Source organism: Ovis canadensis, chromosome 19 (assembly GCF_042477335.2).
Source record: "Ovis canadensis isolate MfBH-ARS-UI-01 breed Bighorn chromosome 19, ARS-UI_OviCan_v2, whole genome shotgun sequence".
NCBI lineage: Eukaryota > Metazoa > Chordata > Mammalia > Artiodactyla > Bovidae > Ovis > Ovis canadensis.
This window is the reverse complement of record NC_091263.1, coordinates 27,546,414-27,559,088: the sequence shown is the minus strand read 5'-3', so window position 1 is coordinate 27,559,088 and position 12,675 is coordinate 27,546,414. Positions and strand designations below refer to the sequence as shown.

Genomic DNA, 12,675 nt, shown 5'->3' with positions numbered 1-12,675 from the left:
CCACCACTGCTCTCTCCCCGGCTCCCTCCCTTCCAGCTTCTCTGGAAACGCAAAGGCGCATTCCGGAATCAGAAGCTGACGTCTGTTGTTGCCTCCCCCTGTTTGATGTCACCCCAGAGAGCAGCCCAGCTCCCTCCCTCGCCCCCTTCAAGACCGCAGAGGTCTTCCCTTAGCAGCCCATGCACAGAGAGGCCCCTGCCCATCCCCAGCCAGTCTCTGCCCCCATTTCTCTGCTTCATGCTTTTTCGTGGCTCTTATCACCTAATACATACAAGTATATTTTTATTTATTCACATCTTCTCTCTCTGCCCTCCCTCTAGGGCAGCACTAGCCAATTGAAATATAATGTGAGGCATGTTTAATTTCAAATTTTCTAGTACCCAAACTAAAAAAGAAGTAAACATAAGCAGGGAAAATTAATTTTAATGTTTCTTCTTTAACCTCATGTATCCAGAATTTGGTGTTTCAAAATGTAGTCAATATGAAGATTATTAATGAGATAGCTTACATTTTTCGGTACTAAAATTTGGAGATCTGGTGTGTATGTTACAGTTATAGTACATGTCAATTCAGACCCGCCCCATTATAAGTGCACAAAGCCATATGTGGTTGATGGCTATAGTATGGGTAGTGTACTCTGAAATATAAACTCCATGGGGTGAAGGCTTGTTTGGGTCACTATTAATGTACCCAACAGCTAGAACAGTGCCTGGCACATGGGATTTTTTAAGTATAGTTGATTTATAATGTTGCATTAATTTCTGCTGCATAGCAAAGTGACTCAGTTATACACACACACACACACACACACACACACACACACATCTTCCTTTTTAAGTATTCTTTTCCATTATGGTTTATCATAGTATATTGAATATAATTCTCTGTGCTATATAGTAGGACCTTTTTTATCCATTCCACATACAAGAGTTTATACCTGCTAACCCCAACCTCCCATCCCACCCAACTCCCCTCCCCCTCAGGCAACCACAAGTCTGTTCTTGTGAAAGTTTGAGAGTCTGTTTCTGTTTTGTAGACAGGCTCATTTGTCTCATATTTTTGATTCCACATACAAGTGATGTCATATGGTGTTCGTCTTTCTGACTTCCTTCAATTAGTATGATAATTTCCAGTTGCATCCATGTGGCTGCAAATGGCATTCTTTCATTTTTTTAATATTACATTATATATATGTACCACATTGCATTTATCCACTCATCTGTCAATAGAGATTCCACTTGTTTGCATATTTTGGCTATTTTGAATAGTATTGCTAGGAACACAGAGGTGCTTGTATCATTTTGGATTGAGTTTTGTCTGGATATATTCCAGGAGTGGGATTGCTGGACATATGGTAATTCTATTCTTAGTTTTCTGAGAATACTACTTTCCACAGTGGCTGGAGCAACTTACATTCCCCAACAGTGCAAGAGAGGTCCCTTTCTTCCACATCCTCTCCAGCATTTGTTATCTGTAGACTTTCTAGTGATGGTCATTCTGACGAGTGTGAGGTGATACACACTGTAGTTTTGATTTGCGTTTCTCTAATAATTAGCAATGTTGAGCATCTTTTCAAGTGCCTATTGGCCATTTATATTATTTCTTTGGAGAAATGTCTATTAATGCCTTCTGCTCATTTTTCAATTGAGTTGTTTTTTTTGTTGTTGTTGTTGAGTTGTATGAGCTATTTGTATATTTTGGAAATATACACCTGTCAATCACATCACTGGCAAATATTTTCTCCTATTCTGTAGGTTGTCTTCATTTTGTTTATGGTTTCCTTTGCTGTGGAAAAGCTTGTAAGTTTGGTTAGGTCCCATTTGTTTATTTGTGTTTTTATTTCTATTGCCTTGGGAGACTGACCTAAGAAAACAGTGGTATGATTTATGTCAGAGAATGTTTTGCATATGATCTCTTCTAGGAATCTTATGTACCATATCTTATATTTAAGTCTTTAAGTCACTTTGAGTTTATTTTGTGTATAGTGTGAGGGTATGTTCTAATTTCAGTTTATATGTGGCTACCCAACTTTCCCAACTCTACTTGCTGAAGAGACTGTCTTTTTCCCATTGTATATTCTTGCTTCCTTTGTTGAAGATTAGTTAACCAGAGGTCTGTGGGTTTATTTCTTGGCTCTCTATTCTCAGAATTCCATTGATTCATAGTCTGTTTCTGTGGCACATGGGTTTTAAATCAACTGACTATTTAACATATTTCTTGTCTTCCGTCTAACAAGCACCTATTGAATAGATACAATATGGGAAAGAAAACATGGTAGAAATAAAGTTACTTGCACGAGGGCACTTACAAGAAATGGGGGTTACTCTTCTACAGAAACAGAAAGACTGAGAAACTCCAAGGGCAAAAGGAAACAACCCACGTCAATTTAAAGCAGAGTGGGAAAGGGCATGATTCGAACTGTAATGGGGCACCAGCCTGGAGAAGTAGAGAGAGGATCATAGAGAAAGTTACTGCAAAAACTGGGATGAAGAGTCGTGAAAGCTGGATTGGAAAGGGGTCGGGAGAAATGCTGAGGAGGCAGAAATAACAAGGTCTGGCCCCAGCCTGCATGAGAACCAAGTTAGGGAGGAATTATAAAGATAGGTTTTGGGCTCAATGGCCAAGGAAGGAGATAGTACCGTGACAAACCTGTGAGATCCTGAGAGATAAGGGGTTTGTGGGGCTCTACCTGGTGGGCCAGTATTGAAGATTTCACCTTCCAATGCAGGGCATACGAGTGTGATCCCTGGTTGGGGAACTAAGATCCCACATGCCTTGCAGCCAAAAAAAAAAAAAAAAAACAAAAACCCAAAACATAAAACAGAAATAATATTGTAATAAATTCAATAAAAACTTTAAAAAAAATGATCCACATCAAAAAAAAAAAAAAGAAATCTTAAAAAAATTCAAACATAAAAACAGGTTTATGAGGACAGGAGCTCATGAGGGCTTGCCATCAGGTTCTAACACACAAACTCCAGCACATGACCGCATTTCCATCACTCTGACTTCTTCCAAATTTAGGCAGCACAGTACTTCCAAGAACATCCCACGAGAAAATATCAACTGCAGAGGAGTCAGAGGACCCCCTCTCTGGGTGTCAGTTTTCCCTTCTATAAAATGAGGGGGCAAGGGTGAGCCAGGTATTCCCATCCCAGCGTGGAGATCACTCTCCTTGAACCAGGTCTTCAGAGCTTTCTTTCTGTGCCATGGTAGCTGAGAGCTCTAACAGAAGAGTGTACAGCTATGAGTCTAATTCTCCCATTTATATAGCACTTTGGTTATTTTTCAAGAGTACCTGGACAAGAAAATAAAAGCCAGGAGCAAGCTCAAAGCAGCTACTGTCATCACAGACTCCATCCATTCTACAGCTAATGTACAGCTAACGTACAGCTAATGTACAGCTAATGTACAGCTAACGTACCAGGTGAACAGCCAAACAACAATGTTGACTGCCAGTGTGAACAGTCACATTTCCGAGCTGACATTGTGATGCTCAGCAGTGAGGCTAGTCAGCCTGACTACAGAGGGAAGGACATTCTTTTTACATGTGTTTACATGATATAAACACTTTGGACACAGGGCTGACAGCAAGGAACCTCAGGAAGCCTGTTTCACTTGTCCACACATGGTTTAATGTACCCAGGTGCAAAATAGCATCTCACCTGAGACGCTCTTCCTCTTTTTTTCGGAGATTGAAGTCTCGCTGGACCACCTGGAGAACATGCTCTGTTTCATCGTCGGTCAGACCAGACAGGTCCAGCTTCCTCCCCATGATTTAACACCAAACACAGATGACAAGACAAGACCTGAGAAATCAAAGGAGAGACCACAAATTGAGGGCAAGAAAAAAGTTCTCCATGGATAAAATCAACCAATGTTGTTATTAAACAGAATTCAACAGTGTTTATATAAGGTGGTTTCCTGCTCTGCTCCCATACTCAGCAAATATTTAGAGACAACTTCAGCAAGGCTGCAGAGAAAAAGAGACGGTAACTGATCATCAACACTGTTATTTATCCCAGTTCTTAAATTAGGAAAAAAAAACGATAAATTATTCTTTTCAATAAAATGAGGTGTACATGAGATCTGCTGTAAATTTCTGCAAAATGCCAAAACACAATATCCAAAACTTCTCAAGTTCTGTGATTTGAAGTCTCAAATTATAAATATTACACATAGTTGCAAGATAAAAATCATACTTTAAAAAATATCCTCTATATCTCCTGAAGCTTTTATCACATGACTAAAATACAAACTAGAAATTGGCAAACTCTCTTCTGGGAAAAAAAAAAAAGTAAAATAATACTTTTAGACATTTTCTTAGCACCAGAAAATATATTTCAAAGAAACACCTCCCCAGAGGTGCATACCTAAAAGTTATGGGAAACCACACTTAAAAAAAAAAAATTTTTAGTGAATGGTTGTACCCAATGGTAAAATTAAATAAATAATTCCAGAAAAGTGCCCAGCATTGAAGGGCGTCACAAACATAAATTCAAACATTCTCCACAAAAATATCTGTGGAACCAATGCAGCAAGATTTCAAAAGCATTATTCCATACCATAACCAAGTGAGTTTTATCTAAGCAATGTAAGGTGGTTCAGCATTCAAAAATCAATCAGAGTAACCCACTACATTAGTAGAATAAAAGGGAAAAATTACCCAATCATTTCAAGAAATACAGAAGAAGCATTTGACAAACTTCAGTGCCCATTCATGACAGAAACCCTCTGAAAACTAAGACTAGAGAATATTCCCTCCATCATATAAAAGGCATTAAAAAAATAAAAACAACAAAAACCTAGAATTAGCATCAAATTCAGTGATGAAAGACTGGCTGTTTCCCCCTAAGATCAGGAAAAAGGCAAGAATGCCCACTCTTACCACCTCTGCTTAGCACTGAATGTCTTTATTATAAAGCTACATTCATCAAAACTGAGTGGTATTGGTATACATGTAGGTGTAACAGTTGTCTAGTAACAGAGCATCACAGATGAGGTGGCTTAGATAACAGAAATGTATTTTCTCCCAGTCTTAAAGGCTAGAAGTCTGAGATCAGGGTGTTGGCAGGATTGACTTCTCCTGAAGTCCATCTCTGTGATTTACAGATGGTCATCTTCTGCCTGTTTCTTCCCATGGAGTTCCCTCTGTGCACACCTATGTCTTAATTTTTCCTTCTTATAAGGATTACCAGTTGCATTGGATTAGGGTCCACTCTAATACCATCATTTTAACTTAACTGCCACTTTAGATATTCTGTCTCCAAATACAGTAAAAATCTGAGATGTTCAGGTTAGGACTTACTCCAACATATGAATTTGTCTTGGCTTGCAACTCTTCACCCTTTGCACCCCCTCCCCCAGATACCACGTCCTTCTCACGTGTACATTACAATCACTTCATCCCAACAGCCACAAAAGTCTTAACCTATTCCAGCATCAACTCAAAGTCCAAAATCTCATCTCATTACCCATCTCCATTAGGTATAGGTGATGCATCCTGAGGCAAAAATCCTTCCCCCTTGTGAACCTGTGGAAGCACACAAGTTATCTGCTATCAGAGCAGAGTAGTGGGGCAGGCATTGGAGAAAGAGTCCATTCTAGTGGGGAGAGGCTGGAAAGGAGAAAGAAGGCTTAGATCTCAAGCAAGTCTGAAAGCAGGGCAAATTCCATTAGGGTTTTTTTATTATTATTATTAAGTTATATTTGACATACTATACTATATTAGTTTCAGCTGTACCACACAGTGATTCGATATTTTTATACATTATGAAATAATCACCACAACAAGTCCGGTTACCATCCAAAGTTGTTACAGTATTATTGACTATATTCCCCATGTGTCCTTTTTTCATGCCTGATCTATTATTTGTTTATTTTTAATATCTTTATCCCTATGTGTACTTTACATTCCCGTGACTTCTTTATTTTATAATTGGAGGTTAAGCCGATTCATCTGTTATCTCCAACCCCTTTCCTTCAGCAACCACCAGTTTGTTCCCTGTATTTATGAGTCTCCTTCTGTTTCATTTGTTTAAGGCTCAAGGATAGCTCTCTTTGGCTGCGTGCTCTATCCTCCGAGTGCAGCAGGGTGGGGGCTCACCCCCTCGGCCCTGGGTGTAGCCGCAGCAGCGTGGCCCACTCTCAGGAACTGAGGAGGGACAGCGCCCTCCCCAGGCCATGGTGACAGTGACGCCCCTGCAGACCTCTGTTTTGTCTTCAGGATCATTCTTCCCTTTTCCTGATGGATGATGCATGTTGGTAGCCAGATAGCTCTACTGGCCCATCCTGTTCCCTCTCAGAAGCCCAGCAGCCTTCCCTCAGTTATCCTGTCTCTATTTAGTTTAACCTGGCAGTGCTTCTGTTGATATAAATTCTCCAAAACTTTGTCAGCTTCCCATGCAGTTCTCAGGGGGCCAAGCCATCAGACAGGAGGACCCTCTACAGATCTGTCCTGGGTAACAGAGTCTCTGTTTCCGGTTTCTGCTGCCATCATAACTGGATCTGTGAGCCACAGTCTAATCTCATAAGCAAGTGGTTGTCCAGTCACACCCTGCTTGCTCTCTATAGACAGACTTTCTCATTTTTGCAATATGGGTATACTGAGAATTTTCCAAATCTGCAAGTTCTGGTTCCTTTTGTGGAACAATTCTGTCTTCAATTTACCTCTCTCCACTCACGTCTCATTATAGCAGCAAGCATAAACCAGTCTTTAATACTTATTTTAGAATTCTCAGGTAACTATCCAAGTCCATAGTCACTGACACGTTCTACTTTACATAAAACGCTGGAACACTATTAGACCAAATTCTCTGCCACTTTATAACCAAGAATGCCTTTCCTTCAGTTTCCAATTATATATTTCTCATTACTTTCTGAAAGCTCAGCAGACACCACTAACATTCATATTTCTATCAACTTTTTGTTCATGATGATATATGCGTTCTCTAGTATAAGAGACGCTTTCTCTCCGCCTCTCCTCTTTTCTTCCTAAGTCCTCACTATAATCACCTTTAACATTCATATTTCTACTAACAGCAGGTCAATTGTGAGCTGCTGGGTCAGAGGTTAAAGCATCTGCCTGCAATGTGGGAGACCCGGGTTTGATCCCTGGGTTGGGAAGATCCCCTGGAGAAGGAAATGGCAAACCACTCCAGTACTCTTGCCTGGAGAATCCCATGGAGGGAAGAGCCTGGTAGGCTACAGTCCACGGGGTCACAAAGAGTCAGATACGGCTGAGTTACTTCACTTTCTTTCTTTCTACTAACAGGCTCCTAAGGGAAACCTAGACTTTTTCTAACATGCAGCTCAAAACTCTACCATGCTCTACCCTTATCCACTTCTGAAGTCACTTCCACATTTTTATACAGAAGAAGAAACAGACATGGCAGATACATATATACAAAGATGCTAATTTCATTGGTGGTTACAGAATTGCAGTTAAAACCATATTTCATACACACCAAAACTGTCTTTATCTAGTGTTGCCAGGAGGTGGGACAATTTTGATACAGTGAGGACAAACTGATACAGTCTCTTTGTAACACAATTAGGCCTCATTTTCAAAATTGCAGATGCATGTACCTCAGCATTTCTGTAGGTATACTTCTCAGACATCATCTTGCAAATATGCACCAACAGACAGGAATTGGGTTGAATCATATGAAATAAAAGGGAACCTATAAAAACTCCTATTTCACATAGCTCCTCCTAACAGAAGAACATTGGTAACAGTAACATTCAAAAGAGCAAAAAATATAAATATGTAAAACCTGTAAACCACCTCAAACAATCATAAACAGGAAGAAGGATAAACAAATAGTGTAGATGCTTGTTTCATACCAATGGAATACTGCACTGCAGTGAAAACATCCGAAAGGTATATGGGGGCGGGGGAGAAGGGGACGACCAAGGATGAGATGGCTGGATGGCATCACCGACTCGATGGACGCGAGTCTGAGTGAACTCCGGGAGCTGGTGATGGACAGGGAGGCCTGGCGTGCTGCGATTCATGGGGTCGCAAAGAGTCGGACACGACTGAGCAACTGAACTGAACTGAAAGGTATATTCCACATCCATGAATCTCTAATAAAACGTGCTGCTGAGACCGACAAGCCACATGTATACGCACGTACAGCATGCAAACTGTATGACTCATCTTTACATAAAGTTCAAAAGCACAGAAAACCAAGAATACATGTATTTATTTTTCAGAATGAATGTGATAAAACAATACAGAACAAAATGGGCCCTCTGTGAAGGAGAGAGAAGATCTGGCCGGGGATAATCACATGTGGGTGGGAAGAGAGCCTGGAGCACCTGCTGGTCTGAGGAAGTGAATCAGGAATAAAACCCCACCGCTGGGCTGCTCAAGAAAGGGGAGGCTTCTTAGCTGCCATCTTCTAGTCTTCCGATGAGCAGGAAGAAACACATCAGGAAGCACAGGGAAAATGCAGACTGACTTCTCCCTTTAAAACACCTCATCAAAGGTGATAACGGCACTTTGGAGTCTCCCAGAAGGTGATAAGTCTGTCCCCTTCACTTCACCGGCTTTTGGGTTCTGAGAATTCAAAGTGAGATTCTAAGATGCCCAGTTTGGACAAGACAGAAGTGGCAACTTTGATCATATCAAATCTAAGTGATCAGGACTCAAGAGGCATAAATGGTTTCTGTAGAGAAATAAACAAAGTAGCTGTAAATGGATAAGACAGAGAATAATGAGAAACCCTTTGGGGGAAATAGTAAAAGCGTCTTCCCTTTTTTACAGTAAACACAATTAGATTTCCTGCATCATAGGAGAAAGAACATCAGTAGGGCTGGAAAAGCCTCAATGTCCATGAGTCAGAGATCACACAGGTTTGACTCTTTCATTTACAGATGGGAGAGTGTAAGCCCAGAGGGAAATGATTTCTCAGACACAAAACTGGTTCAGATGCTCTGACTTTCAGACCTGGTCCTCCCACTCCTGGATTTCTCTGGTTTATACTCAAATATGAAGGTAGCAGAGAGAATACATTTTAAAATTTAGTAATGAGAAAATTAATAAACTTCTAAGATTTAATTACATCACCATTTCCCTAACATGTATTTCTCAGGTCACTGTTCCTGTTCTGAGTGTTCTGAGAAAGGAGAGCTCAGAGATGAAATAAACTAGAGAGGAGTGCCTCACACTGTATTGCCCTCTTGGGGAGGCACAGTGCATATAAGCTTATCAGAGCGTCCAAGAAGTCTGTCACTGAAAAGCCAGTCCGTGTTTAACTCTGTATTTATCAAATGCATGTGTCTGCAGATAACTCTTTCTTTAATAACAGCTGCCTCTTCACATCCAAAGAAATGAGTATTTGAGAATTATTGCTGTAAGTCCATCCCATGATGACAAACGACAGTAGCTACTGGAATATAATTACTGAATTGATTTAGCTGGGGTTTTTAAAATGCAATTATCATAGGAAAGTACAGAGGTATATGAGCTTTGGAAGAAGCTGAGGACTTAAAAAGGAAAGCAGATGGATACAATTCTACACATAGAAAACCAAAATAAAGGTAGAATTGTCTACACGGTTCCTGAACAGAACAACTAGAGGGAGGATCCAGATAATTCTATAGGAAACCAGGTAGCACAAACCTCAAATGGAAAACAAAACAAAACAGACATTCCAAGGATATGAAATACAGACACGATGGGAGGTTCATCATGGAGGGTCAGTGTCTACACAAGTGACATTCTAGAGAGGGACCTCGAACTCTGTGTGTGTGTGTGTGTGTGATGCACCTGATACACGCAGAGAGGCAAAGAGATTAACCTGGAATATCCAAAGTCCTAAAAACCACATAGGGTAAATACTGCTGGGGCTTCCCTCTTTGACCATCACTGGATCTTGACTAGAGCTGAAGAGAAATTTCTTACTTCCACAAAGGAATCAAAATGTTCGGGCTGTCCCATTTAAGACTCTTGTTATCAGGTGGTAAAACACAAAGAAAAGGAAAGAACTTGGCCTGGGAAGGAAAGAACGAAAAGCACAAGTGGTCTGAGATGTACTTGCATTGCAACTTCTTGGCAGTAAGTGGCGCTTGGGCTGTGGAACTCACTTTCATCCCTTCACCTTCGAGGGTGTTGTCCCTGCCACGAATAGCCCCCTCTCTGGGACTCATTCTTTACCTGTACACAGGAAAGGCCCAGGGAAGACATGGTCACACCAACAGGGCATAGTTGATTGGACCAGGGGTGTTTCATCTCTCTCCTGGGAATGATATTAACGAGGAGGGAGAAAAAGGAATAGACAAATAGCAAATAAATTATGGTAGATAAATTATGGTAGATAATAAATAAATAAATTATGGTAGATAACTTTCCAAATGTGATGAAAAGTGCTGTTAGTCTTCTAATTCAGGAAGCTCCACAAACTCTTCATTGTTGTTTAGTTGCTAAGTCATGTCGGACTCTTTTGCAACTCCGTACACTATAGCCTGTCAGGTTCCTCTGTCTATGGGGTTTCTCAGGCAAGAATGCTGGAGTAGGTGGCCATCTCCTTTTCTTCCGACCCAGGGGTCAAAGCTGTGTCTCCTGCACTAGCAGGTGGATTCTTTACCACCGAGCCAACTGGGAAACTCCAACAAATTCTACGTAGGAAAAATTCAAAGAATGCACATCTAGACATATCATAGTCAATCAAAACTCAAATAAAATACAGAATCTTGATGGTAACAAGAGAAAAATGATTCATCACACACAAAGGATCTTCAGTAAGATCAACTACTGACTTCTTATCAGGAATCACTGAGGTCAAAAGGCAGAGAGGTGATATATTCAAAGAACTGAAAGAAAAGGATTATTATCCAAGAATTCTGTATCCAGAAAAGTATCCTTCAAAAATTAAGGATAAATTAAGACAAGACATTCCAGATAAGCAAAAATGGAGAGATTTTACCACCAACTGACCTGCTTTACAAGAAATACTAAAGGAAGTCTATTCAGCAAAGACTGACAGAATTAAAAAAAAGAAATGGACAGTTCAGCAATATTAGAGATTTCTATATCAACCTTCAATAATAGAGCAATTAGCAAAACGTCAGCAAGGATATAGAAAAGTTAACCCATATTATAATCTACGTAGCTCTTACAGACATCTATAGAACACTCTACATGACGGCAGAACATACATTCTTAAGTACACGTGGAATATTCTCCAGATAGACCATACATTAGGCTGTAAAATAAATCTCAATACATTTAAAGGAATTGAATAATATGAAATATATTCTCTAATTACAATGGAAGGAAATTAGAAATTAATAACAGAAATTTGGTATATTCACATGTATATAGAAATCAAACAATATACAAAAATAAATAATCAAGGGGTCAAGAGAAATAAGAAAATACCTTGAGATAAATGAAAACACATATACCAAAACTTATGGAATGCAGCTAAAGTAGTGCTTAAGGGTAAATTTCTAGATATAAACACCTATATTAAAAAGCAACCATGACAAATCTATAACCTCATCTTCCACCTTAAAAGCTTTTTAAAAAAGAAAAGCAAACTGAACCCAAGTAAGCAGAAGGAAGTAAATAATAGAGACCAGAGAGGAAACCAATGGAATAGAAAAACAATACAGAGAAAATAAAATCCAAAGTCAGCTCTTTGAAAAGATCAACAAAATTGACAAATCTTTGGCAAGACTGATCAAGAAAAAAAAACATAAGATTCAAATTACTAAAACCAAGAATGAAAGAGGGCCATCAATACTGACCTTACAAAAATAAGAAGGATTAGAAAGGAATTAGAAAGGAATACTGTGAACAGTTGTATGCCAGAAATTTAGATAACCTAGATGAAATGAAAAAAAAAATTCTAGACAGCTCACCAAAACTGACTCAAGAAGAAATAGAAATTATGTATAGATCTATACCTAGTAAAGAGACTGAATTAATAATACAAGCGTCCACAAAGAAAATCAAACATTAAAAAAAGAAAAATTAACACCAACCCTTCCCCAAAAGTAGAATAGGAGGAAATACTTCTTAATCCATCTTAAGAAGCCAGTATTATCCTGATACAAAAAGCAAACAAGGATATCACAATAAAATAAACCTATAAACCAATATCCCTTATGAATACAGATGAAAAAATCCTCAACAACATATTAGCAAACAAGATCCAGCACCTACCAAAAAGGATTAGGTACACCATAACAAAGAAGGGTTTATAGCACAAATGCAAGGTTGGTTGAACATGTGAAAATCAATCAATGTAATGTAGCATGTTAATAGAGTATAAAGGGCAAAGATCCCATAATCTTCTTAATAAATACAGAAAAGTATTTGATAATATCCAATACCCCTTCTGATACAGGAATAGAAGGGAGCTTTCTTTTTTAAATTAAGTTTTATTGGAAAATAGATGAGTTACAATGTTGTGTTTCTGCTGTAGAGCAAGGTGAATCAGTTATACATATACCTATATACATTCTTTTTTAGATTATTTTCCTATATAGGTCATTACAGAGTATTGAGTAGAGTTCCCTGTGACACATGGCATGTTGTTAGCTACCTATTTTATGTATAGTAGTGTGTATATGTAACTCCCAGTCTCCCAGTTTATTCCTCCATCCCCGCTTCCCCTTGGTAACCATATGTATGTTTTCTCCAGCTGTGACTCTTATTTCTGT

At 39.2% G+C, this 12,675-nt stretch overlaps 1 protein-coding gene across 1 annotated transcript in view; it reads right to left on the bottom strand.

Moving 5' to 3' along the window:
- The window catches only part of MYRIP (myosin VIIA and Rab interacting protein), a 217,994-nt gene that overhangs the window by 184,283 nt on the left and 21,036 nt on the right, over positions 1-12,675 (bottom strand). The window contains exon 2 of the mRNA XM_069560700.1: positions 3,666-3,809. Within this exon, the coding sequence (XP_069416801.1) occupies positions 3,666-3,775 (110 nt within the window). The 5' untranslated portion in view covers positions 3,776-3,809. The remainder of the gene's footprint in view (positions 1-3,665; positions 3,810-12,675) is intronic.